At 44.7% G+C, this 26508-nt stretch overlaps 1 protein-coding gene across 1 annotated transcript in view; it reads left to right on the top strand.

Annotated features, from left to right (window-relative positions):
- The window catches only part of LOC146179460 (uncharacterized), a 28504-nt gene extending 5929 nt beyond the window's left edge, over positions 1 to 22575 (top strand). Inside the window, exons 6-19 of the mRNA XM_084580201.1 lie at positions 2969 to 3026; positions 8615 to 8771; positions 8907 to 8956; positions 9289 to 9521; positions 10676 to 10860; positions 11136 to 11367; positions 15607 to 15660; positions 16727 to 16863; positions 17393 to 17484; positions 18039 to 18139; positions 18713 to 18864; positions 21130 to 21240; positions 22122 to 22238; positions 22318 to 22575. Of these exons, the coding sequence (XP_084436327.1) occupies positions 2969 to 3026; positions 8615 to 8771; positions 8907 to 8956; positions 9289 to 9521; positions 10676 to 10860; positions 11136 to 11367; positions 15607 to 15660; positions 16727 to 16863; positions 17393 to 17484; positions 18039 to 18139; positions 18713 to 18864; positions 21130 to 21240; positions 22122 to 22238; positions 22318 to 22529 (1891 nt within the window). The 3' untranslated portion in view covers positions 22530 to 22575. The remainder of the gene's footprint in view (positions 1 to 2968; positions 3027 to 8614; positions 8772 to 8906; positions 8957 to 9288; positions 9522 to 10675; positions 10861 to 11135; positions 11368 to 15606; positions 15661 to 16726; positions 16864 to 17392; positions 17485 to 18038; positions 18140 to 18712; positions 18865 to 21129; positions 21241 to 22121; positions 22239 to 22317) is intronic.
- The last annotated feature ends 3933 nt before the right edge of the window (positions 22576 to 26508 follow it).

The following is a 26508-nucleotide window of genomic DNA, read 5'->3' as shown; positions in this document are numbered from 1 at the left end:
GACCTAAGTTTGTTGATGTGTGCTAGAGAAATAAGGTGATAGTTCGTTTACATTGTGATTCTAGCCCAAAATCACAGATGAGTGGTCCACAGACCTTTGTCCACTACTGTACATGTCATGTACTTCGTTTGCTGTCTGTAAGTGGCAAGATGAGCAAGCAAAAGATATCCTAGGTTGAGGATGTGAGATTTCTTGTCTATTTTGTCTCCCTTCATATATTTAAAAGAAACCTGTGTTTGCTACCCGATCATGACTGGTACCCCTTGTGGGTACGCGCTTTTCTCTTCTTAGGAAAATATCAGACTCCATGCGAGTCCATCTCACCCGCCAGTCATAAGGATCAAGCCCACGCAGATGAAAGGGGAGCCTTCGTAATTTTCAAGCGTCAGCTATATTCACGGCTGTACATAGCATACACTGCTACATATCCGCGCAGGTAGGGTTCTAGACTAACTGTGTTATTGACATCAGCCTAGAAGAAGAAGAGGGCGACGAAGAAGACGGCAGATTTGCGGTCAGCAGAGGCGCGTTCCGATGACACCGTGTCACTGAAGGTGAAGCGAAGTCACCGTGTCGTGAAGGCATCGTGTCTGCTGTCTCTCTGAACCAGTGAGTGGGAATCGGTCACTATTTAACTAGAGTAGCTCATTAGGCTAGGTCCTTTTCTTCCGGTATCTTCGCCCGGACAGCGTTCTTCACCCTGGTCGGCTAATCGTCCGGTGGAGTGGGCACCTTGGGATTGTTTCCTCAGAAACAGGGTTACTACTGTCCTGGTTACTTTTGTTCCGGTTGATGGTGGCGCTATTCGATTAAATAAGACTGAAGGTATCCAGGAGGAACTTCGCTCTATTACTCTATATTTCTTAGACATTTCGGAGGTGAAGTGATTTTGTAAGAGAGGCATCCTATGCATATCACCAAAGGTTGAGTGCCTGAGTCACCTTCTGTCGTGTGCAAGGTTTGGAAACTCAGCCGTGAGAATTCCCCCCCCCCCCTCCCCCGCACCTAGCTTGCGTAAAAGGCGTTGCCCATGGTGTTCCCATAAACTTCTCAAAGAAATCAATATTCAATATTTTCCTTTCACTATTTCAATAATCAATAGTTTGCTGTGACCATGTGATGTGACATGTGTGTGATGTGACGGTACTGACTTCACCCATCCCTCTCTTACCCACAACTTTTATATCCACTCACCCCTTTCCCCCAGTGCAGGGTAGCAAACCGGTTTCTTTTACCGGCTAACCTCCCTGCCTTTCCTCCTCATCTTCCTCCTCCTCCTTCCTTCCAATATTCAATATTTATTCAATATTTTCCTTTCTTCAATATTTTTGCGAGACGATGTTCACCTGTACATCTATGCGGACGATATTGCCTTCTTTTCTTCATCCACAGATATACCTTATATCAAACCTTACATAATTTCCTAATTGCTCTTGAATCCTGGCTAGATACCTTTTCCTTTAATCTAAATGTCAATAAATGCTTCATTCTAGTTCTTCCAGTCAATAAATCTGTTTCTATTTCCCTTTCATACCATCAAGAGCTTTTAGTTCAGGTTGCTACTCTTTAGTACTTGGGCGTTTTCTATGATTCTTCAATGAGTTAGAGATCTCATATTGAACACATTAAATGCAAAGGGGAGCGTGCCTTGGGTATACTGCGTCGCATCAGCCACAGGAGATATGGAGTGAGAAGAGCTGCCCTTCTTATGATCTATAAACTTTATGTGCACCCTATTCTGGAATTCGGGTGCGTCTTGTCTACAGACAGCACTGCTTACAAACTTCAACCACAATTCTCTTGACTGAACGGCAGGAATTGCGGCTTTGCCTGGGCCTTTCTAGTTTTGTGGCATTAAATGAATTGTACTCTGCGGCTTGGTTACTGGGTACATCACTTGGATTCCCGTTTCCAGCCACTTACTGTAGAGTCCATTCAAAAATTATGATTCTTTTCTACCGTGCTCACAAACAATTTTCATTACTTCTCATAATTTATTTTTTCGTACTCACTGGTCTCCCATCAAAGGTCGCAGGTTGTACATATGCAGTTGCTATTAACTCCGCTGTCAGTAGATCTGTGCTCTTTTTCAAAAGCCAGTTATCGTCTATCTAAGGTTAATATGGCTTATGATTGAATTTATCCCAACCATGCCAATTATTTGCCGGTGTTGACCTTGCTTTCCATTTTGAATGACCGCTTGCAATATTTTCATTCATATGTGTCAATTGCCACTGATGCTGCACAACGCGAGGAAAAAGCGGGGATTGGAATTTTTTCTGCTCAACTTGGTCAGACTTTTTCCCTCCGCCATCCCGATTATACCAGTGTATTTATTGCGGAAATTTTAGCTATTGTTTTAGTCATATAGAGAGGTTGTTTACATCAATGCATCATTGTTGTGGTGAAGGGCGCTCTCTAAGTTTTTACTTCTCTGACTTCTTCGACTTCATCTTTGCCGTCGTCTCATATCTGTCAAATTAGACTTGCATGAGTTTCTGACATCGCTTATAAGTGGAACTTTTAAAAATGTTCCACTATAAGTGGAACATTTTTAAAAGTTATTCTTATAACTGGAACCTATGTGAAACCAGATTAAGAGTGTATAAAACCCCTACATCATTTCATGCAGTTCCGGTAATGTAGCGCGCCCCAGCATGCGAGAATTTCGACTCCCTATTTCGTCAGAATCGTGCAGCGCCTATGGCAGACATGTGCGAAAATCGCTTGAATCATTTGTTCATATTAAATGAGTTGTTGAAGTGAATAACTTGCAGCATCTTAGACGACAGCCGAAAGCAAACAGTGAGAAGGCCAAGTTAGCTAGTGACAGTCGACAGTATGCCACAATGCCGGTTGATTCAGGAAGCAAGTTATGAGGACTTGGGAACGTCTTTGTGTTATCACGAACCCACTTTTGCGCCGTCATAATAATCTCTAATACTTCTCTCGTTCTTCCTTCACGAAGGTTCTCAACGCTGTGCAAGACACCGTGCAGGTTCGAGGACTCGCTGTCTGTGTACCAGGTAATTATGTTTACTTGCTCATGATAGACATTGTCGGGTAATGACGGTGCGCTGCGCAGCAGTTCATACGTCATAGTGGCGTTAACATGTTTCAGGGCGGGCGCGAACAAGTTCTCCTTCTAAAATACCCCACAGCTATTACTTTCGGCGCGACCGAATCCCGTATAATGTAGGCATCACAGATTGCGTATAACGCGGGGTTGCAGCATGTCTTGTTCTCAGAAAGCCCTTCTGCATCTTCTTCAAGTTTCAATGATAAGCCACTAAACTAATAAACTCCCGTATATGTCTATAAAGAGATCATTAAAATCCGCGTTGTTCTGGAGAGGAAGCGCTGTAAGCGATCACAGTAGCATTCAAGTCTAACCGAAGGTCGAGTGGAGAAAAAAGTTGCCCCGACATTAGCACTTTAAAATCCGTGATTGAACCGAAGGGGCTCGAGATTGATCCGCAAAAATTCAAAAATACGTCCCTCATAGCCATGTGCTGTTTCCAGATTCGGAATCAGAATTTATTCAGTGCAATGACTGAATAAACAGATTTTAGTAAATGCAGGAGGAGGTCCCAAAGCCAATGGCTGCACAGGGGACCTCCTTTTACAAGCATGCAAAACAAAAATGATTAAGTACAAACAACAGCGGGTGAAAACTGCAACTGCTATGTAATATAAATGTAGAACACAAAGAAATACAAGATGTCGTAACTATAAACAGAACATAAATTGGGAACATGTTATATGAATGTAAAACAGAGGAAAACAATTGAATGTGGAATAAGTAATTCTTATCAATGGAAATATATATATATATATATATATATATATATATATATATATATATATATATATATATATATATATATATATATATATATATATATATATATTGCGCGATAGCAGAAAAGTACGAAAACTACGCTGAAAAGCACGAGTGTTCGATGATTGCTTTATTCTGAATGGTAATGAATTCCACTCTGAGGCAGGCATAGCTAATTTGGACGGATAATGTTGAGTGAAGAATCAAGTGTCTGCGAGAAATGTGTTTGACAAAGTAGCCAAACCATACTTTAACAGCCTTCATTGATTAATGAGCTAAGCCGGCCACCTTGGCTGAGTAATTTTTATATTTCTTTCACCGTGAACAAGTCTTCAAAAAGCTGATCAATGGCACAATTGCAAGCCGGACTTGGTTGAATTTTCTGGTCGTGTCCTTCTCAGGCACCAGATTTTCCTTCGCTTTGTAAAATTCATAAATGTGAGCGTCGAAAGAGTTATATGAATTCCAAAATGAGGCAGAGAAATTAACTGTGAATTTGTCGTAATTGGTGCTGAGTTTTGGGAGTAAAAAATTATTTTGGCTTGAGAACCGAGTGAAACTACGTCGCGGGAACTGGGTAAATTATTGAAATGGGAAGTGATTCATTTATGAATTTGAATATGAGGATGCCAATAGAATAATAAAACATGGATGAGACTCCAAGGATGTTATGAGCTTGCGATAAGGGCGCAGCATTGCACAAATGGCTATTAGAAGTAATGATGCGAATGGCTTGATTTTTTATGTGTTGTAGCGGTGCTATACGTGTTCTGTATGTATTACCCCAAGAAGAAATACAATAGTTAATGTGACTATGGATGAAAGCATAGTAAAGTGAAATGCGCGTGTGTAAATTGAAGTAATTTCGCACCTTGATGAGAACCCTTATGCCGTATGCTGTTTTTTTTTTTTTTTTAAGGGAGGGTATAGGCCTGTTAAATTTTGAGTGACAATCAAGATCTATGCCAGGAAACGTCCCATGATCAGTGGCAAAGAGTATGTGAGAGTTAAGGGAAATATATAGAGATGCCAGGTTGCTAGGTTTGCTGCATCTGTACTCAATTTACGTGTTAATGAATCTATGCACGTGTCAGATGCTAGTATAGTAGTATCATCAGCGTATAATATACATTCAGAAGATTTACACGATGGCAGATCATTAATGTATATTAGAAAAAAGATGTGGTCCAAGGATGGAACCCTGGGGAACGCCAACATTAGTAGTCTTCTGTGTAGTGCGGGACCAGATACTCCAAGGGAATTTATTTATCAAAAAGTATGCTGTGATTAATTGAATCAAATGCCTTCGATAGATCAATGAATAATGCGCCAGCTAATTGACCATGCACAATCAATGGTATTTTTAATCTTATCTGCTAAAGAAATTAAGGCTAATTCAGTTAAAAATCCAGACCTGAAGCCGAACTGATTAGAAGATATGATGTTAAATTTGCTGAGGTAATTTGCCAGACGGACGACGAACAGGCTTTTGCTAAAAAAGGAAAGAATAGCGTTGGGACGAGAGTTACTTGTTAGGCGCCTGTCACCTTTTTTGAAGACGGGAATTTGTTTGGCTTTATTTTAGCGCGCTAGAGAAGATACACGTCTTGATGATTAAGTTGACGATGTAAGAAAACACATTGCAAATCAGATAAGATATTAGCTTGATATGAAGAGAATGGAAGTTGTCAAAGCCTGGGCTTGCATCTTTCTGAACCGGGAAACGAAAAAAAACTATGAGGTAGATGGGGGTACACGTGAATGGGGTAAGATGAGGCTGATCGATGACAAAAGAATCAATGAAAGCATTCGCAATGTCACGAGTATCACGACAAATATGCCTGCCTGCTTGGACTTCTTTTATTGAAGCCGTAGTAGGAGTTCTATTTAGGAATGAATTGATAACTTTCCATAGTTTTTTTAGAATCACTACCAGCTTGGCCTATTTCATATTCATAATATTTTTTTCTTGGAAGTTTTGAGTAGCCTGCCAAGTCCATTGCTGTAAGTTTTATATCGTGTCCGTAAATTAATATTAAATGGCTGCTCCTTAGTCTTATATACAGGTTATCCTTTTTTCGTAGACATTTCAAGAGACTGCCAGTTACACATGGGTTGTAAAGGTTGTCAGCAATATGTCACTGTTGTAGATGATGTATCAAGAACTTTAGCAAGTGTAGCAGTGAATGCTTCATAAGCAATGTCGGGGTCATCTATTAAAGTAATTGGTAGCCAATCTGTGTTAGCAATTGTTTCGTGAAATAGCGAGGAATTCAAGCGTTTCTTAGTAACCTGCACGAGACCATCAACGGGGATAGATGTTATTCGCACAAAAATAGGGTGGTGATCAGTTATTTCAACTTCGGCTACACCAGCAGCGGTGGAAGTAATTACGTTAGACAGCACATGATCAATAAGGGAACTGTTTCCGTTATTAGGGCATCTTGTAGGTACGTTTAAAAGGCATTCGAAGCCTTGACCATTATTACAGTTATTGTATTCATGATATGAAGGCATTGAAGCATCTAGAAGGTTTATGTTAATGTTACCCATAATAATGACATTTTTTTGTTCCAGAGATAGCTTATTTAAAATTTCTTCGAATGCCAAGCCGAACTCAGTAACGGACGAGGAAGGAGATCGATATAAGCAACCGATGATAATGTTTCTTGAATCTTGTGACACAAACGACTTATCAAGCTCAACCATACAGACTCGTAATTAGACGTGTTAATTGACAAGTCCGAGCGTCTGAGATAATGGAACTTAGATGATATGAAAATAGCAGCGCCACCATGGTTACTATCCCCTCGATGACAGTATTCGGCTGAGTAAGACCGAAAAGAATGCAAGTTTTGGTCGCTGGAGCTTAGCCATGTTTCATTGATACAGATAATCGAAAAATTGTGATGAATCGATGATAGGAAACTAGAAATGTCATCGGAATGTTTGCGAAGGCTACGCGCAGTAAAATGAATAAATGAACGGCACGGGATAGAAAGAAAAGCTTCAAGCTTAGAAAGTGAAAATTAAGTCGTCGTTGCAAAAAACAAAGACGATTACTTAGTATGAATGGGCAAGTTTATGAAAAATTTGAAAGATCAGATTCGCTAGAGATACGGAACACGTCACTGTCGTTGGTTTAGCGCGCTTTGATACGGCAATTGTCGGTCCACAGAAAATTCCTCCGCTTTTCTTTCTTGAGCTCTGGGCTTTTGCAAACAGCTTTTTATTATCTGGCGAGAGATGATCATTAACGAAAACTGGGTTCTTGTCTTCTTCTCGAAATCCAAGACTGCTAGTGTTCAGTCTGGCCTTTCGTGCCTTTCTCAAAACCTCGCTTTTGTATGATCGAGAGTAGAAACTAGCTACGATGTTTTGTTCGTTCAGTTTTGTTGGAACACGATGAACGGTCTCTAGATCAGTGGCCAACACAGGACATACAATTTAAAATCCGTACACACTACCATTCGTTTAAATACCAGAACGCTGGAGCTGAATGAAGGTTATCTTAGCTACAAGGAGCAGGTAGTTCACTCAAGTACCGCGAAATTAAAAGTTTTAGGTAAAAAAGAATAAATTTGGGAAATTTTGGCAGCGTACAAAGCAATGGAGTGTGAACTGCATTTTGTGCAGAAAGCAGGAGACGTTTGAACATGGGTATAGATTGTTAGGGTGGGATTTTCTTTTGGGATGTCCTGCAACGAACTTTTCACAAATATTTCGTTTAAATCACATGGAATTGGGTTCTTAGCTGTATAAAATGATGAAGGTTTCCGTACGATATAGCAATGCTATTTAGTTTTCATAGCGTGTGGAAACGCCGAATGGCTGTTCGCCATGTTGATCTCCTTATCAGACCTAACCGAGAGTATATTGGGAATTTTGCCCAACAGATAGCTGATATGTTTTTGATCGTATTGAAAATGTGATGAATTTGACCGTTTCATACTTAGGTGTATTGAATGTAACCGGCTCACGTTTGAAACATCGACTTAGTCTGTAATGTCTGTCAAATAAAGGCAACAAAGACAAAAAAGACATCGTGGCTTATGGGTAGCGCGTGTGATTCGGGATCTGAGATCCCCTGGTTCGGGTCCCCTCTCACAGGAATGATAAACTCAACCTTGTCATCATGAGATCTAAGAACGTCGCACAAATTAGCAACCGATAAAAGCCCGGTCATGTCACCTACCATATACCATCTGTCAGAGCCATACTAAATTGTTTTGCTCTCAACGCCGACGCCATGCCTTCAGCAGAACAAGGTCTTCATCGCGGCCGCGTAAACAAAATTCCCAATGGCCCACAATTGTTCACGTGCAAATCAACGCCACGGACCATGCCAAAGTGTAGTGCTGTAGATTAATGTATTCTACGTGAGGCGTACTGGTTATACACGGATGTTTCTATGCCTTTAGGCGTACATGATGGAGTTTGAATGTGCAGGTAGGATTCTCAAAAAAAAAAAAAAATTATTGCATTCGGATACAACTCCAAAAGCAAATTCTCTTCAAAGGAGATCCTCTGTCCAAAGGCGTTAGCCCGTCGCCGTCTAATCGTAGACAACCGCCTTGCACCCGTCACTGCTGTCGCCAGATTATGAACTAGCACGTGCAACGCAGCTGACCATGACACGGTGAGAGAGGGTGAGCGTCTTCTTGAGTGTTACCACACTACTGCAGTGCTCAGGAACCTCCAGTTTCACACCGCGCTACCGGTGGTACTTTTGTTCTAAGTTTTAGCTCCTTCACATGTCGTGCTTTTTTCTAGGAGCGTGGTAAAACCGACGAAGAGAATCGAGTCTTCTCGGCGAGGCTGGTGCACCGGGAGATGTGCTACCTCATGCTCACCACTCTGGGCAGCGTTCACCACATGACGCTCCAGACTTTTCGAGCACAGTTCCCGCGGGTCGACGCCACTTTCCTCAGTGAGTATACCGTCCTTCTTGCTGCAAGCCCTTGCCATCTTCACGATTGCTTAAATCTGAGAATCATGCGGCAGCCATGATGCAACCATCCAGTGGGTGACGTAAATTATATGACGCGCTGCTTTCTTCTTGCAGGCAAGATATGCCCTGAAGCTACTTTCGCGAAGATACAGTGTGTATCTCAAGTAAGCTTCTTTATGAAATATTCAACACAAAACCGTTTTGAGAAAGTCCGTCAGCAACGCAACACAGTCACGGATTCACGTTCTTTGTCTGTACAACAAGGGCATGTGTATTTCCTTAAGGAGTAGCAATATTGGAACAGCATATGAATTATGTGGCGCTGAGGCCGAATTCAGGGTGCTGTTCGCAAGTGTCTGAAACCTGAGCCTTATACCACCATAAAACGCAGCCTTGCGTGTGAAGTGGTGCGTGACCAGCTTTGTGCATCTAGCCCGAGGCTTTAACGAAAGCAGTGCCACACTGTCCTCGACTCTTCCTCGGCATCTGTCCACAGGCTGTGATGGGCGAGCAGGCGTTCGTGGACTTCGCGAGGGAGACTGCAGCCACTTTGTGCTGCCTGAACGCCCTCCTATGGGAGTCGCTGCTACGTCTGGTTGTCGGCAGGTCTAGGGTGAAGCAGTCCCTCTGCGCTGACTACTACCGCAGGAAGGCGGAGCGCTTTCAAGAGCTCTACTTCAGCTGTGCCAGGGACCGCTGCGCCAGTGTCCTATCCTCCCAAGGATGCCTGTGAGTGGAGACGTCCTACGTGGCTCGATCGTTGTTTTTTGTTTTTCTTTTTTTGCTCTTCAGCAGCCTTGCATTGCCATTTTTTCAGCAAGGGTGATAACGCACTGAAGATGAGGGCTAAGTTTGACTCATAATGAGGGTAAAGACAAAACAAGTCCTGCCAGATGGGACGGGAGGGAAAGAAACGATACTTGCAAGTGACGTAGACTTGGGAACCTATAGCATCATTCTCTATCCATAGTCGGCGCTCGCTTTGGATTTTCTGCTCGGGCTCGGATCCCTCGGTTAAGACTGGGGCACTCACTAAGGGCACTGACTGGTAGTCGCATCCCACGTGCGGAATTCGAAAAGGAATACAAAAACGGCAAACCTGAGTGACAAAGCGCTTTTCATGATGTACTCGCATGTGGATTTGTTGAACTTCTTGAGAGTGGCTTCGTTTCTATTACTTTTTTTGTTATAAAGATTCCTAAAATCGTAATTTACAAGAGGGTCATTGTTATTCCTGTCGCTGGTCATTACCCTTGTGATCTTTGGCGTGGTCAGGAGGTAGCCTATCATGGCAGGAGGATGCAATTCGAAGCGAAGGTATCCGGCAGTCTCATATGGAAATAGTATATTCCAATTAAACCACAAATTTCGCCGGGTGTGAAGTGAGCGGTTGAGAGAAGTTTTCACGGGAACGAGAAGACTGCAGCTAGTTCAGGAAATATCAGTTTAAGTTCACTGGGAAATGTTTTTGACCTGTAGCAGATACATCGGTCTATAAACAGGCATACCCCCGCGGTGGTGCAGTGATTAGGGCGCTCGACTACTACGCCCAAGAATGCGGGATCAAATCCCGACCGTAGCGGCCGCTTTTTGACGAAGGCGAAAAGCAAGGCGCCCGTGTGCTGTGCGATGTCAGTGCGCGTTAAAGATTTTAAAAGTCATGTGGTCAAAATTCCGGAGCCCTCCACTACGGCGTCTCTCATAGCTTTAATCGCTTTGGGACGCTAAACCCCATAAACCATCCAACCAACGAATAGGCAAGCTTGAATATTATTGTCGACGTCAGAAGACGGAGGAGTTAGGTTTGTGATGCTTGTGATGATTATAACTATATAATAAAGTGGGGCTTCTTACTGTGCTTCTCTTCTTCGGCCCGCGGAAAGGACTGGAGCGTACGGCGATCTGGCAAAGGCTATCCGAAAGTTCCACTTCTCGTCCGTGGTGCCTCCACTGGAGGTCTTCTGCCCCGAGATGGACGAGTGCCCATGCCGGCCCGTCGTCGTCTTTGAGGAGAACTACAACCGTTTCGGCGAGCTCTGCCCGCTTTGCGGACTCGTCCCACAGTACGGTGAGGAAGACTCATCAGGCGCCGGATCTTGGACACATGAGTACTACACGAGAGGTTTAATCTACTGCCTACTTACTGTCCAGTCAGGGATATAGAAAATCACACCCCGTGCTCGAGCACTTGTTTATCAAGACAGCTATCCAAGCCATACCTTCCAGCATGCTCAGTAAGGAACTGTTTTAACGCACAGCCCTTTCGGAACGTCTATTTATTTTATTTCTGGGAGAGAGTGCGTCAGTTTTATTGTGCAGCATTCCTTGTGCATTCACCCGCAGCAGGGTGCGTCTCGGAGGTGCACCTGGGCGCCCAGTCTAGTGTCATCGATTCTCCTGGAATCAGTCCAGCCGCGGCTATGGTGGCCCACCATCCACGAAGTGTGTCCACATCCGAGTCCCCTACGCGCTTCTATACGCCTATGCTTTTCTCCGACTCTCCAGTGATCGACCCCGCGTCGTCGCCTCCGGTCAGAACGATGCCAGTGGAGGATGACAAACTAGCCTACAAAAGGTTAGCAAGATGCCCGACGGCAGACAGTGTCTTCCGGTACGGCCTTCAGGGCCCCCTAACCTTCGCACAGCTGTTCCTCGCTTCGATTACATGCTCAGCGTGTTCGCAGCACAGTTTTCCGTAACACGTTAGAGTTAAGTAACTTATTACTGGTAATCAATTTCAATATTCTCTCATGTTGTAATTAGTAGATCACTTTTTCAGGCGGTAAGGCTGCGCATAATTCGGTTACTTTTTTCTGTGACTGATCACTCATAATTGGCTACTTTAAAAGAAGTTACCTATAAACAACGCCACCATTTAAGGAACCTTGGCTGTGTGGCAAACACTGATGCTACTGGGAAGTTTCCTTCACTATATAGCGCTGGAGAGGTAGCCATTGCACTTGCCGCCTCAGACCACACTTCTAAATATATCATCACCGACTCACGAGGGGCTTGCCGGAACGTCGCCCAAGGGTGGACCAGCCCCTTAGCCTATAGATTATTTCAAAATTGTTGTCGGGACACGGAGCCCCGCGCGCCGATATCTCGTCTGGGCTCCTAGCCACCAGGGTCTTGCAGGGAACGAGGCCGCTGACGCAGCCGCCCGCGCGCTTTCTCTCCGGGCGGTTTCCTCGGGACTGGAATCGGCTGAGGACATCGATTCCAATCCGGCCTACACATTCAAGGATATTGTAATTTTTTATCAAAACTCGCATCGTAAATACCCTAACACCTGCAAAGGGTTAGGAAAAGCGAACGAGAGGCTGCTCCTGCGCCTCTTCACTAGCACAATGCTGTGCCCGGCAGTACTTAAAGATTTTGACTCATAATTCACTGGACAGTGCCAGTACTGTGGGGAGGTGGCTGACACCTACCACATGGTATGGGCCTGCCAACAAAACCCATCCCTTCCCCCCATCCCTAACCCTTCCCGGGAGGACTGGGAGGCGACCCTGCTCGGCTGCTGCGACCTACAGGCCCAAAGGGCCTTAACGCGGCGTGCGCGGTCAACCGCCAATGGGGTCCCTGACTGGGGTCTCCACCCAGTATTATAAGGCCGAAGCCCTTAAGGCTCCGCGTCAAACCTCCCAATATGAAATAAACGTTTTCACCACCACCACTATATAGCGACAATGGACCGACGCTGGAAAAGCATCACACGAGATCATGTCTGGGCTCCGACCTGTTCACCGCTATCTCCTACTGCAGTTCGCGTCCCGGGAGACGTCATGAGATGTCATGTGCACGCGCTATAGGGGACACCGCGCTGTCAGATGGCGCCTAACTAAGGAGCAGATTTAGGTCAAGACGCGCCAAGCAAGGATTCTGCTTGAAAACAACTTTGGCACTATTGCTACTGTGTTTTCTATATGCCTGGCATACACGGCGTTAATACTTTTTAATATCTGTCTTCCTTGCAGCGCTTAAATATCAATAAATAATTGGTTCATAGGAAGGGAAAGGGGCAGTATCTGTCACACTTGTTTCTGTGGACACCTGAACCGCGCCGTACGAGAAGGTGGGAGTGAAAGAGGAAAGAAAGAAGAGCCGTAGTGGAGGGCTGCGGAGTAATTTGACCCCCTGGGGATCTTTAACGTGCGTTGACATCGCACATCACACGGACGCCTCTTCGTTTCGCCTCCGTCAAAACGCAGCCGCCGAGGTCGGGACCGAACCCGGGTGCTCCGGCTCAGTAGTCGGGCGTCTTACCACTGCACCACCCCGGCGGGGCGCAGCGCTTACATTGAAAGTGTGTTTAGTGTAGCAGCTCACTTTACTACCCAACGTGGGGAGACTGCGGCAAACAGTTTTCTTTCTCAGTAACAGTGTTTTACAGAAGCTCAAGCATTCCGCATAGTTCATTGTAATCTGAATAAATTTATTCTATGGCAATAGAAAGAAAAGTAAAGCAGTAGTCATCAATTACCCAGTAAAAAAAAAATACAGGAAACTTTCTGTTGGCACAAGTCAACCTGTGTGCGGTTTTTGACCGTGAACTTGTTGTAACAACAGGAATTCTGTAGTAAATCACAATTTTGTGTAGTTACAACAGAGAAGTACTAGAGAAAAAACTTGCGACCCGTCGCGATGATGTAGCGGTTACGGCGCTGCACTGCTGTACCCAAGGATACAGTATTGAATTCCGGCCGCGGCGACCGCTCTTTTGACGGAGGCGAAAAGCAAGGCGCCCGTGTGGTCTGTAATGCCGGTGCGCGTTAAAGATCCCGAGATGGTCGAAATTTCCGGAGCCCCCTCAAAGTACGTAATTGATCAATTACTTAATTTGTATAATTGAAAAATTAGAAAGATTGGTTCAAATTTTTCAAAATGCTCAGAATGAAAAGCCAGCGCTTGATTATGCTTCTTAGGAAAATTTATTGATTAATTGGCCAGTTAATGAACTGAAGTATTTAAAAAGATGAATATGCGTTCAAAGGTGTTAAAATGCTTCGGAATGGAAGGCCTGTGTTTGCCGATGGTAACTATCGGTGGTAACTAACTATCGGTGGTAACTATCGGTGGTGGTAACTAACTAAAAAAATTTAAGGGAAAGAAACATCATCTTGGTGCAATACCCTTAACGGCGGAGCATAAATGTCCCCATCATTTTTTTCTGCATTGTGTGCAACAGTGGTTTGCAAACGACCACTTTGTGGGTTTTCACGCTTTCACAAATTCAGCTGAGTAACACGCTCTCATCGAATTATTCCTCATTTTGCGCTCTCATTGCAGTCATAATACTATGCTTAAATGTACCCCGTTATCTCCTGCAAGATGGAAACGGTACCGGCAATTTCTACTTCGGCGTGTTAGTGGCAACGGCACTGTGCTTGACATATCTCCTCCCTTGCGATATGTTTTACGATTACTCAGAATATGAGGACCGAACACGATAGAACCGAAAATCTCATATAACTGTCCTCTTTATCCTAAGCTTGGTATCTGGCTGCTCTATTTTAAGCACATTCTAAATTATAGGTATGGATATGGTACCAGCCACTGGTGGTTCTCTTCAAAATGACACCGCATGCATTCGGCACGCTGCTGGCCTGGCTAATATAGTATGTTGGCATACCGTTAAATACCGCTTATTAACGCGAAAGCGTTACTTCGCTGTGTTCACAGATTTCTGTCCGCAGACCGCGCCCGCAAAATGGTGTCCGCAGCAGTTGTGAGTAATTGAGAAGTGGTTGAGATTAATGAGTGGTGTCCATCGATAGAGGCTGACATAATGTTGCTGCAGAAAACAATAATTAGGTCAATAAGTTAATTAGGTAATTAATTAGTTCACAGGAAAGGAAAGGCGCAGTATCTGCCAAGCTTGTTCTGTGGACACCTTAACTGCGCCGTTAGGGAAGGCAGGAAGGTGGGAGTGAAAGCTGAAAGATAAAAACGGGTGCCGTAGTGGATATGACGTCAAGGATGTGACATCACGCAACCGGAAGTAGAGTAGAGCCGAAAAAGGGCATAGAAAGGGATTGGCGCGCAATTTGAAAGCACCAAAGACTAAAATTGGCAAACAAGAAGTTAATTAAGTTACTAGCAGCAACCAGAAGCAACCAACAGCAGCATCCGTGCTTTCTCATTACTCCAATGTAGATTCTGCAGTGCTCTTTAATTTTTAGTGACTTGACTGTGCCTTGGGGTCGCCTTACATCGAAAGTGCCACTAAAAACTTCTCCAAGGAATTCAAAGGGGGGACCATGAACATCAGGCTTCATTTTATCACGTGACCAGGGCCGTCCACGTGTTAATGCGCCCGTTTTGTGCATGGTGGCCTAGGCTTTCGTAAACACTGCGTTTCTTAGGCATCAACAAAAGACAAAGAAGCACGGCGAAATTATAATCTTATTCGTTTGCCATGCCACCCCCAGTTGTAACCTGTGATCGAAGCCGATTGGTAATCCTATCAAAGGCTGTGCTAAGATATAGAAAATATGCAGAGGAATAAATGTAAAAAGATCCCGCAAGTGTCTTACCCCCTCTAGAAATCTAAGTGTTGCAACAAAGGGCATTATCAGTGGACAAACGCTTCCCACTTAGAAGTAAAAAAAAAAAAAAGATCTGCTTCTGAAACCTCGTCATGGTCATCGAGAAATGTGGAAGGGCAGAACATGTTTGCTTGGGGTTATTGTCACATAAAACTATAGCCGTGAGGATAATCGCGGTTTTGAAGAGAAAGGAGGAAACAAAATAAATTCCGTCTTCATCAGCCCATGCTTCATTCATGTTGCTGGGTGGCGTATTCTTTCAGGTATCGCCAGCTCAAGCTCCACCTCAACCTCTTTGGAAACACGAACTGGATCATGTAAGTCGAACTAGGAATTCGTGCAATACGATAAAATTATGCCACACTGGGACAACGCTCAGCATTCCATTGTATGCTTTATTTTGTGCTGATAGTTCGTGGAACAATACCTGATGAGACTGTCGCACTTCGAACTTTCATTACATGTAACTATATCTCAGCTTGAGGGGCGTCCTTTACATGCGGCCTTAGCAAAAGTGTCGAGCTCACACAGTTAGCTGCGGAGACGCGTAGCAAGAAATCTAAATCGTTTTGACGCTCAGAAGCTCTGCAGAGATCGATGAGGTGCTTGCTTTCCATTCAAAAGAACGGAGCCTCGGTATTCTGCCCCATGAATCCACAGTAATCTTTCAGGGCCAGGCACTTTTGGCCAAATGTTGTAATGCCCGCCAGTATTTTGCATGCATCACGGGCATTTTGCGTGTGACCACGATGCCTATACACTTTCATTCAAAATTATACTGCGTGCGCAGTTGAATATAGGACTTTCATGAACTAATCATTCGGAATCTCATTTGACAGGGTGGTTCGCCGACAAAAAGCGGCTTACAAATGTAGCCGTTTGCATATATCTATAAAGTCCGTAGAGTTCCCAACTCTCGTCGAATTTTTTTTTTTTTTTTTTGTCTTCCAGAGGAGACCATTTTGTGAGCTGTAAACCCTCTATAAATAACGCAGATATCACTACGTGAGAGAGTAGTCACGAATAACAGCAATTTTCTTCGTCACTATGAAAGATACCTGGAGCGCATATCTGCGTTGTGGTACTCTCTGGATTACTTCGTCATTCAAGCGCTAGTTAAGTGCCATTAAGTGCGGCACTGAGTCAGAGGAAGTAGTAAGTCGTGGAAATTCGCCGACACAAGTTAGGACGCGGACGACTGAAAACAGGAGTAATCGGAGACCACTGGAAGTCTTTCTATCTGTATCGCAGCAAACACAGCTTGACTGTTGTAGTCTTCGTGAAGATCACGTCCTGCAGGCAGTGTTAAAGCACGACTCCCAAAGCTGCAGCAGTACACGTGTAGACAAGCAATGAATGACCCATCAAAATCTGATGACCCAGGTCGGATCCAGAGTTCATCAGCCTGGCCGCGCGGTCACTGGTATTCCGCCAGCTTCAAGGCAGTTGTGAAGCTATTGGGGCAATCTACCGGAGCACGGAGCCCATCCACTTCATCGTGTTCGTCAACGGCCTGGGTGGTGCGTGGCTTGGCAGTTTATTTCTTGTGACGACGCACTCACTTCGCGAACTGTAGCTAATTGAAAGATCTCCTGCTCCCTTTCATGCTAGCACATCCATTATGGATAATACAGTTTCGAGTTGACGTATAACCTCTTTGAACTAGATTGTCACATTTTGTTTAAATATTATTTGAGAAAGGGTTGGATGGGGGGTCGAGACAGACCATAGTTGTCATAGAAGAAGCAGGGCAAACACCAGGCCGCCTCTGACTGAGTTTAATCCCCAGCTGTCCCCACGGCTATCAATATAGCAACATAGCGCCCAATCTCTCCCTCGCGCCCCAGACATCGCCTTCCTTCTCCTCGTTCTTTTTGCAGATTCCTGCGTGAATCTGCAACGGTTGTCTCTTTTCCAACATAAGTTATCATTACTAGAAGAAACACGCATAGGTTGTACTGAGGGCTGACGTCACGAGAAATAACGGGCAATCATCTGGTTACCTGTGCTTTCATATAGTACCTTTGTTTCATGTTTTTCTTTTGGCAGGTAAAAGCAGCGATTTTTTCTGGGCGAAGCGGTGGATGAAGCTGCTGATAGCCTCCCCCAAGCATATCCTCATATGGTCTGAGGCCAACGAGGTACGTAGGCCACTTCAGTACAATCGAAAGCTTGCGTGTCTTATATGGATGCACTAAATTACTGGATTTCAAACTGATGCCTTTATTTTTGAACATTCAACGACTCAGTTCTTGAAATCCTCCTGAATTATAATTGGGACCCTGGGGGCCCAGTTTGGTAGAGAAAGGTACATCGTGTTGAGTTTAGCCAGACCAAGGTGCTTCAGGCAGTTGCTTAGGCAAGAGAATTATTTTTATTGCCCCGTTCATTCTACATGATCAATATGAATATTAAGGCAAAAAGATCAGCGAAATGGATGGAAGCGTGCATCCAAATCTGATTTGACTGCAGGCATATAATGAATATAATTCTCATTCTATAAATGAAATGCGTTTCTTACCAGGCGGCTAGTGTTACTCAAAGAACGACTCTTTCATATTTAATTCGCTGGTATAATTAGCATAGAAGCAAAAGTGCCGACAACCTTACAAACAATGTTGAGCATTAGCGCGCAAAAAAGAATTTCGCTTTGATAAACATTTAACTAGTGCGTCTGTCTTTGCTATTCCCACAGCAAGAACAGACATTTGACGAGATTTCCGTCTGTGGCGCCAGGTTGGCCGTCGAGGTCGCCTCATATCTGGACAATATAGGCACTACCAACTTCAAACTGAGGTAGTGTCTCATTCATTCATTAATTCCATTCCTTCATTCATTTATTCAATATTTCCTTAGATACAGTGACATATAGTGAGGCGAAGAATGCAGGCGTTTTATTTAAGGGCATTATTTCAGGTCATTTTAATACATTTTCATGCAGTTGGCAAAACGTTTTCTTGTTGCCATTGGAATATTTTACAGACATTACGTGTAATATAGATCTAGTGATATTACATCATTTAGCTTGTTGTTCCCTATTGCCCTCTGTCAGCTGATCTCGTCCCTCTTCACAATATCTTGTGCGAAATCATTTCATGTGCTATTTGTTTTCTTTTGTTGATCACCCTATCCCTTCCATTACCGCCGAGCTATGTTCAGGTGTTGGACAAAAACATCACAGTTTCTGCTATAGGCACCCGTGTTTTCTTTATCCCCTTGTTATTATACGATAAAATTATTATCATTACCATCATTGATTCATTCTCTTTATCCTTCCCATATAGGAGGAATAACCAGTCGGAAGCATGTTCCTTACGCCCACGTCTGCAGCCATTGTCCCATTTTTCTCAGTGTGCATTTCCTTTTCAGCTTCGTAGGCTTCTCCCTTGGTTGTGTCTTGGTTCGAGCTGCGCTCACTTGCGCTCAGCTGAGACCATACATCAAGAACCTACATACTTTCTTCTCCCTCAACGGTCCTCACCTGGGCATCGTCTACGTCAAGAACAGGTTCCTCAGGTTCCGTGAGTGACGTATCCGAAAGAATTTTGTTAACTCTACACTTTAAAATCCGCAGGCAAACTAAAGCATTCGAGCAAAGCAGAGGACGTAAAAGGGACAAGTCGTAAACACCTCAGGTGACTTCTTAAGGGCTTGTCACACTTGCGCGACACGACAACGACACCGACGGTCGGCCAACTCGTCGGCCGACCAAGTTGTCACACTAGACCGACGACGACACCAACACGACCGAAAACCAAATGTCTTCCCAGTGTGACAGGCTTTGAGGCCGGGGACACCGAGAAAACCAGTCTGACCACTGTCGGTGGCCGAGTCTTCCCGAGATCGGCCGCCGAGCAAAAACTTTCTCGAAACGCAAAGCCGACTCAGTACACCACGTCGACGGCGAATACCTTTTAGCACTAATATACGTAAAAAAGTTGAATCAATGCATAATCCCTGACCAAAACGCGAGCGTGAGCCGCCGAAATACTCGGGGCCACCGAATGCGTGTGGAATATCAGCGGCAGCGTTTTCTTTTCGGGGCGAGTGAAGAAAGATTTGATGTTGGGAAAGGTTGAGGGTCGCCGGAGAAGGGGTAGGCAGCGAACGCGATGGTTAGATGGCATCCTCGAGGCACTGCAGATGAAGTTATGTGATGTTAGGAAGATAATGAGAGACCGGAAAGCGTGCCGTGACATGGTCCATAGGGTCACGAAGAGTCGGACACGACTGAACGACTAAACTGAGATTTGCGGCGCGCGTCGCGACCGTGAGCAATCTTTCCACGTTTCCGAACAGCACAGAATAGTGCAAAATGAACATAGTACGTCACTAAGAAATGATGAAAAGAAGCGATTATTTTCCTGAAGCAAGATGAGCTGCCAATCTCCTGCGCACTTCGATCGTTGCGTTTACAGTCATAACGTCTAGTCGCTGCGTCGCTACTTCGCAAGCCAATTTCAACGCTACGTTACGCATCACGCAATAAATGTTTGTTGCATAATTCAATGTGTTTCAAGAATTGTGTGCGCAAAAAAGCGCAGAACTTGCGCTTAAGCTTCACAACAAAACCAACAGCAGCTGCGGTCCCGCGGCCGGCCCTCTGAAATGCGCCTAAGGTTTTACGCACTAGACGGCATGATTTAAACTATCTGCAGTTTACTCTCAGCAAGCTGGACAGTCAGTTAAACGGTAAACGCTTTACTACTGCCTTCGCGACTTTCACACTGCAAAACAGCATATCAGCTAAAGCCATATCTCAACCTCTGAAAGCACCGATTAGGCCAAACTTTTGTGGTGCAGTGGTTAACGCGCAGCCAGCTATCGTACAGGAGGTCGTAAGTTAAGTCCCACGGGTAAAGATATTTTAATTTTTTTTTTCTGCTTTAAATATACTGTATCTTATTCGCCGTGGACAGCTTTTATTTTTCCAACACTGCCATTCTGATCCGGCAACCACAACCGTAAAATACTGTGCAGTATTCAGTCTCAGCCCATAATCATGACTGGTGAGGCGCTTGTTTTGGTATGGTCGAATTTATGAAATAGAATTAAAAATAAAGCGTCCCTAATTTTATGAGAATCAACCAAGTAAAATAAAAACGGGAGTAGTGTAGAAAGGAGAATCTCGCATGGCAGAAAACAAAATAAAAGAATTAAGAAAACGAATTGTATAATGGCACGAGAAGAGACATAGAACGGGAGGGCCTAGTCGGTGGGAAGGTTTTGCACGTTGTCTCGCTAGTGTGACATAGGAGTTGTGCGACCGTCGGCCGACAGCCGTCTTGCGAGCGACGCGGCGTCGACACCAACTGTCGGCCGACTGTTTCCGTCGGCGCAATGTGACATAGACGCAGACATCAGGAAGACGCTCTGTTGGCAGACCAAATCGGCGCTGTGTCACGCTAGTGTGACAGGCCCTTTGCAGCACTGCTGTCCCGGTACACCATCTCTCAAGTATGCTTGCTAACCTGTGTCCTCCAGTGGACAGCAACCGCAGCAACTGTTTGTATGCATGACGCGGCCGTCGAATATAGACTTTTAGTGCAAAATGAGTCTTGCACATGTTAAGAAGTTGCCTCACCACGTGGCCCTGCCAACGTGTTTAAACATTCGTTGTGCAGCAAGCCACGAGACTTCTAGTTTAGCAAACATATTTTAAGAATCTGTGCGTATCAGGATGGGAACCACTAAACTCCGACAGGAACGGTAAGAAGCATATTTTAACAGATATGTCTCTGCGGCGTATATGTTTATAGAAGATCCTTTTTTTTTTACAATTTCAGAGATTTCTGTCCTGTCCAAAATGAGCATGAAAGGATCCATGAAGGAGCTTACATTTCAAGACTCTACGGATATCAGGAGATGCTACCTGTACATCCTCAGTCAGGCTCCAGGTGACGTAAGCACGCGATTCGTAGTGGAGAGAAAATAGAACACTCGGTATGCTAATTTGAAACAACAGACAACGTAAGCGATGGTACAGTGCTACGAATACAAGTGGTATAGTTGTTGATGTTGTTGTAGCTGTAGGAACAAGAAAAAGAAAGTGCACAGGCCTGCTACAGGCACTGTAGCTGAGCCACCTCCGCTACCTCGTGCGGACAGAGAGAAAGTAGAGAAGAAAGAAAAAAAGGAGGGAGAGAAAGAGCGTTCCGCAACAGCTATCGTCCACCACCTAAGCGGTGGCGGGTGCAATGACGGCCTACAACAGATAAACTTCGGTGGCTGGCTAGCCCCCGCCGCAAGCGGCGTTGACCTACCCTCCCAGCCCCGTAGGGCCAGGATCTGCCACCCTTCACCACCTCTCCTCCTACAAGTGGTATTGCGAAGACATTTGAGAATTTTACTAACGCTATACTGTGCGGTGCCTTGAAGAAGCCTCCGACTTCTTGCTCGACAATAAGGCGCAAAAACTGGCCATTTATTTTCTACTGAGGATTTCTGTGCAGTTGGCTATCGCGATTGTGGAACTCATCGGCAGAAGAACAAACACAGACCATTCTTTTAAGCACGCATATCTGCCAATCGAGCACTTCATCGCACTCTTAAGTGGTAAACTACAAAATCCAGCGCCAATGCTTTAGTGTGACGGCGAAACTATATTTTCTTATTATCTTTGCTCTTTATTCGACCTGAAATTTTTAGTGTTTTAAGTATGACAATTACTGTCAGCAACTAATGCATTATGGGATACTTAAAACATTTTTCGCCCTTTTGCAATGCGCCGTCCGCAGCTCTACTTCATCTTTTTATTTTTCCTTGTCACTATCAACAGGTCTCGAGTATTTCAAGAACGTGCTGCTCGTAGGTTCTTCAGAGGACAAGCTCGTGCCGGTGCATTCTTCAAACATACAACATTGCCCCGAATCACTAGTCGACAATAGCGTCGTCGGTATGTCACCCGTTTCTGCGAACTTATTCGTATATCACACTTCTTGGATTTTTGTCTTAATCGTGATTCTCCCGCACAGGCAAGACGTACGACGAGATGATCAAGAACCTGCTGGGCCCGCTTCTGAAGCGCGAGGATGTGACGCTGAAGCGCTTAGACGTCTTCTACGACACTGGCCGACTGCGCTACCTGGAGCCGGTGTTCCTCAGTCTCTCGCACGTGTGCGCACTCATGTCGCGTAACCTCTTCGAGAAGTTTATGCTGCTCTCGGCCTCCGAGTGCTTCAAATGAACTACTCACACTACCCTGGTGGCGAAAAAAAGAATTTTTTTCTTGAGAAGCAGCAAACGACAGTAAAGAGAGTCCCTGTTCTCGGCCACTAAACCAGCTGACTCCTTTCAAGTCGCTGATGCGCAGCGTCCTGCATGGAAGAAACAGACAGCCCAAATCTATTTCCTCACTTCTCGCGTTCTACCTGAATAACAAAAAATATATCATTGATGATTCAGTCTTCCCTGCAGGGTTAATCGCGCAAACATCTCGCTGAGGAGTACGTGAAGGTTACATAAAATGAAGGGGTGAGCGAAAGGCAGCTACAAGTGTGAAACAGCATTAAAAATTAGTAGCGCTGAGCTTGCAGGATTAGCGCATTACTGAAAGCTAAGCTGATTGGCATTAGCGGCCAAGAGACTATCCTATTGGGGGTCTCGCAGATCCATTTAAGTTTGACGCACGTATACGCTCACGTGCATACTATTTCACTCGCTCTGCCTCTTCAGAGTATGTACGTGAGCGCATACGTCCGTCAAATTTAAATGGATCCGCGAGACGCCCAATTGGACAATCACCATCAAAACGCGAAGATGTCTGTCGTCTGCATTGGATGCTCGGCGCTTGCTGTGTTTTCGAGCATAATTCCGGATATTCCTGCAAGCTGGGATGCCTCTGGCTGCGTCACGAGGCGCAAAAAGTAAAGATCACTGCAGAATCTGCACTGCAGTAATGCGAAAGCACGCATGCTTTTTTTGTATGTTTTTCCCCTATTTGCTCTTTTTGAATTTGGGTTTTTTTTTGTAACTGTTTTGTTGCACGCCAATTACTTCCTATGCCCTTTTTGTTTCTACTTTCGGTTGCGTGACGTCACATCCTTTACGTCACTCTAATGGACTATATTAGTCTGATATATTCAAATTGAGCGTCAGTCCCTTACTATGCCCTTTTTGTCTCTACTTCCGGTTGCCCGACGTCACATCCTTGGCGTCACATTAATTCACTTCTTGTTTACCCATTTTAGTGTTTGGTACTTTCAAATTGCGTGCCAATACGTTAATATGTCCTTTTTTGGCTCTACGTCTGGTTGCGTGACGTCGCATTCTCTACGTCACATTAATTCATTTCTTGTTTACCCATTTTAGTCTCTGGTACTTTCAAATCGCGCGCCAATCCCTTCTTATGCCCTTTTTGGCTCGACTTCAGGTTGCATAACGTCATATCTTTGACGTCACCTTAATTGACTGATTTAATTAACTATTTAGTATTTGATACATCTTGGAGTCACCTTAATTGACTGACTTAACTATTTTAGTATTTGATAGATTCAAATGTGGCGCCAAGCCATTGGCTAATGAGACCATTTTCACCTTTACCTTTACATTTTTGCCTCTAATATATTACCTAACTAACTTATTGGTCGAATTTTTTTCGGACAGATTACGCCACCGTCTATCGATTGACCCCAGTCATTAACCTCTATCACTTCTCAATTACAAGTGCTGCGGACAGAAAACTGAGATAGCGAAGTAATGCTTTCGCGTTAAAAAATAAAACGGCACCTGTTTTCACATGTTTCTTGCGGTCGGATAAAGATGTGAGCGAAGGGCAGCGTGAGCGCGACAATTGCAGACCCTTCGGTGACGGATTGTCTTCGCGGCTAACGTGCGTTGCACTTCTGCACTGAAACTTGATCATCATCGTCATCATCATCAGCCTCCTGACTATACCCACTGCAGGGCGAAGGCCTCTCCCATATTTCTCCAATTAACCCGGTTCTGTGCTAGCTGCATCCACTTGACCTCTGCGAACTTCTAAACCTCATCCGCCCACCTAACTTTCTGCCGCCCCCCGCTACGCTTTCCTTCCCTTGGAATCCAGTTTGTTACCCTAAAGGTCCGTTCACACTTGCGACTGGCAGCGGTCGCGCGACCGTTTTGGTCGAAAAGCGACAGTCGCAACTGGTCGCATCGGTCGAAAAGCGACTGCCGCGGGCCGATCGGGCACTGCTCGAATTTCTAGTCGCGCGACTACTAGTCGCAAACCATTTCACCAATCAGCGAGGTCCCGGAGTACTCGATTGAGCACCTTCTCAATGCAATTAAAGAATACCCCTACCTTTTCAACAAATGGCACCAGGAATTCAAAGGCAGGGAGAAGGATATGGCCTGGGAGGAGATTGGAAAGATATTCGGACTATCCGGTAAGTACCATAAACTTTGGAAAAATGGGTTTTTTACGCAGGCGCAACATTTTATATTCACACCACGGTGATTGACACCGTCTATTCGTCGTCGGCGTTCTCAAACACGAGAGCGCGGCATGCGCACGGGCCAAACACGGGCTCGCCTGAAAAAACTGAAGTGTCTGGCAAGCGACTGCTACCGACGTTCGCTGTCATCGCCCTGCAGCTCTCATACTCCCAACTCGTTTTTCGAGAAGGCGACAGCCGCACGTGTGAACATCGGTAGCGGCGAGCTCCTCTCCTCTGGTCGCACGACTGGTAGTCGCGCGACCTCATCTAGTCGCAAATGTGAATAGACCTTTAGCGACCATCGATTATCCTCTCCGCACTACATGTCCTGCCCATGCCCATTTCTTCTTAATTCCCACGAGAATGTCGGCACCTAGAGTTAATTCTCTGACCCACTCTACACGCTTCCTACCTCTTAATGTTACCCCTACCATTTTTCGTTCCATAGCCCTCTGGGTTGTCCTCAATTTAAGTAGAGCCTCCTTGGTTAGCCTCTACGCTTCAGCCCCATAGGTGAATACAGGTAAGATGCAACTGTTGTAAACTTTCCTCTTGAGTGATACCGGTAAGCTGCTAGTCATAATCTGCGAGTGCTTGCCAAATGCGCTCCATCCCAGTCTTATTCTTCTTGCTATTTCCTTTTCATGGTCCGGATCTGCGGATACTACCTGTCCTAAGTAGACATATTCGCCTACTACTTCCAGTACATCGCTACTTAATGTAAACTGCTGTTCCTTCCCGAGGCTGCTGAACATTACCTTAGTCCTCTGCATATTGATTTTCAAGCCTACCTTTCTACTTTTCCTGTCTAGGTCATCAATCATTATTTGCAGTTCACACCCCGAGTTACTCAGCAAGGCAATGTCATCAGCAAATCGCAGATTACTGAGGTATTCTCTAAGCAAGCTGTTCTGAGCAATCTGTGAATAGTGCTGGGGAGATCGTATCTCCTTGCCTAACACCTTTCTTTATGGGAATTTTGCTAGTTTCTTTATGCAGAACTATGGTTACTGTGCAGCCACTATATATATATATATATACATATATATATATATATATATATATATATATATATATATATATATATATATATATATATATATATATATAGCACTTTCACGTAGGGCTCATCTACCCCCTTATTTCGCAATGCTTTCATCACCGCCGCAGTTTCAACTGAGTCAAATGCTTTTTCGTAATCAACGAATGCTATGCATAAGGGCTAGTTATATTCCGAGCATTTTTCTATCACCTGTTTGATGGTATGGATATGATGGATAGTAGAGTGCCGTTTCCGAGAACCTGCTTGATCCTTTGCTTGACTGCAGTCTAAGGTTGTCCTGATTCTATTAGCAAGTACCTTAGTAAATACCTTATACGTAACAGACAGTAGGCTGATTGGTCTGTAATTGTTAAGGTCCCTAGAGTCCCCTTTCTTATGAATGAGGATAATGCTTGCATTCTTCCATGGTTCCGGTACCGTTGATGACACCAGGCACTGCGTATACAGGGTAGCCAGTTTTTGTAGCACAGTATCCCCCCCCCCCCCCCCCCGTCCTTTAAAAAATCTGTAGTTATTTGGTCTTCTCCAGCTTATTTCCCCCTTTTCATAGTTTCTAATGCTTTCTTGACCTCGTCCTTCGTCACTGGTGGAACGTCTGACTGTTTTTCCCTACCGCCAATCTCATTACGGGCCTGACTACTTTGGCTGCTGTAGAGATCTATATAGAACGCCTCGGCTACTTT

The sequence above is a fragment of the Amblyomma maculatum genome, chromosome 9 (assembly GCF_055883805.1).
Source record: "Amblyomma maculatum isolate TAMU_Amacu chromosome 9, ASM5588380v1, whole genome shotgun sequence".
Classification (NCBI taxonomy): domain Eukaryota; kingdom Metazoa; phylum Arthropoda; class Arachnida; order Ixodida; family Ixodidae; genus Amblyomma; species Amblyomma maculatum.
This window is presented reverse-complemented; position numbering and strand designations above follow the sequence as displayed.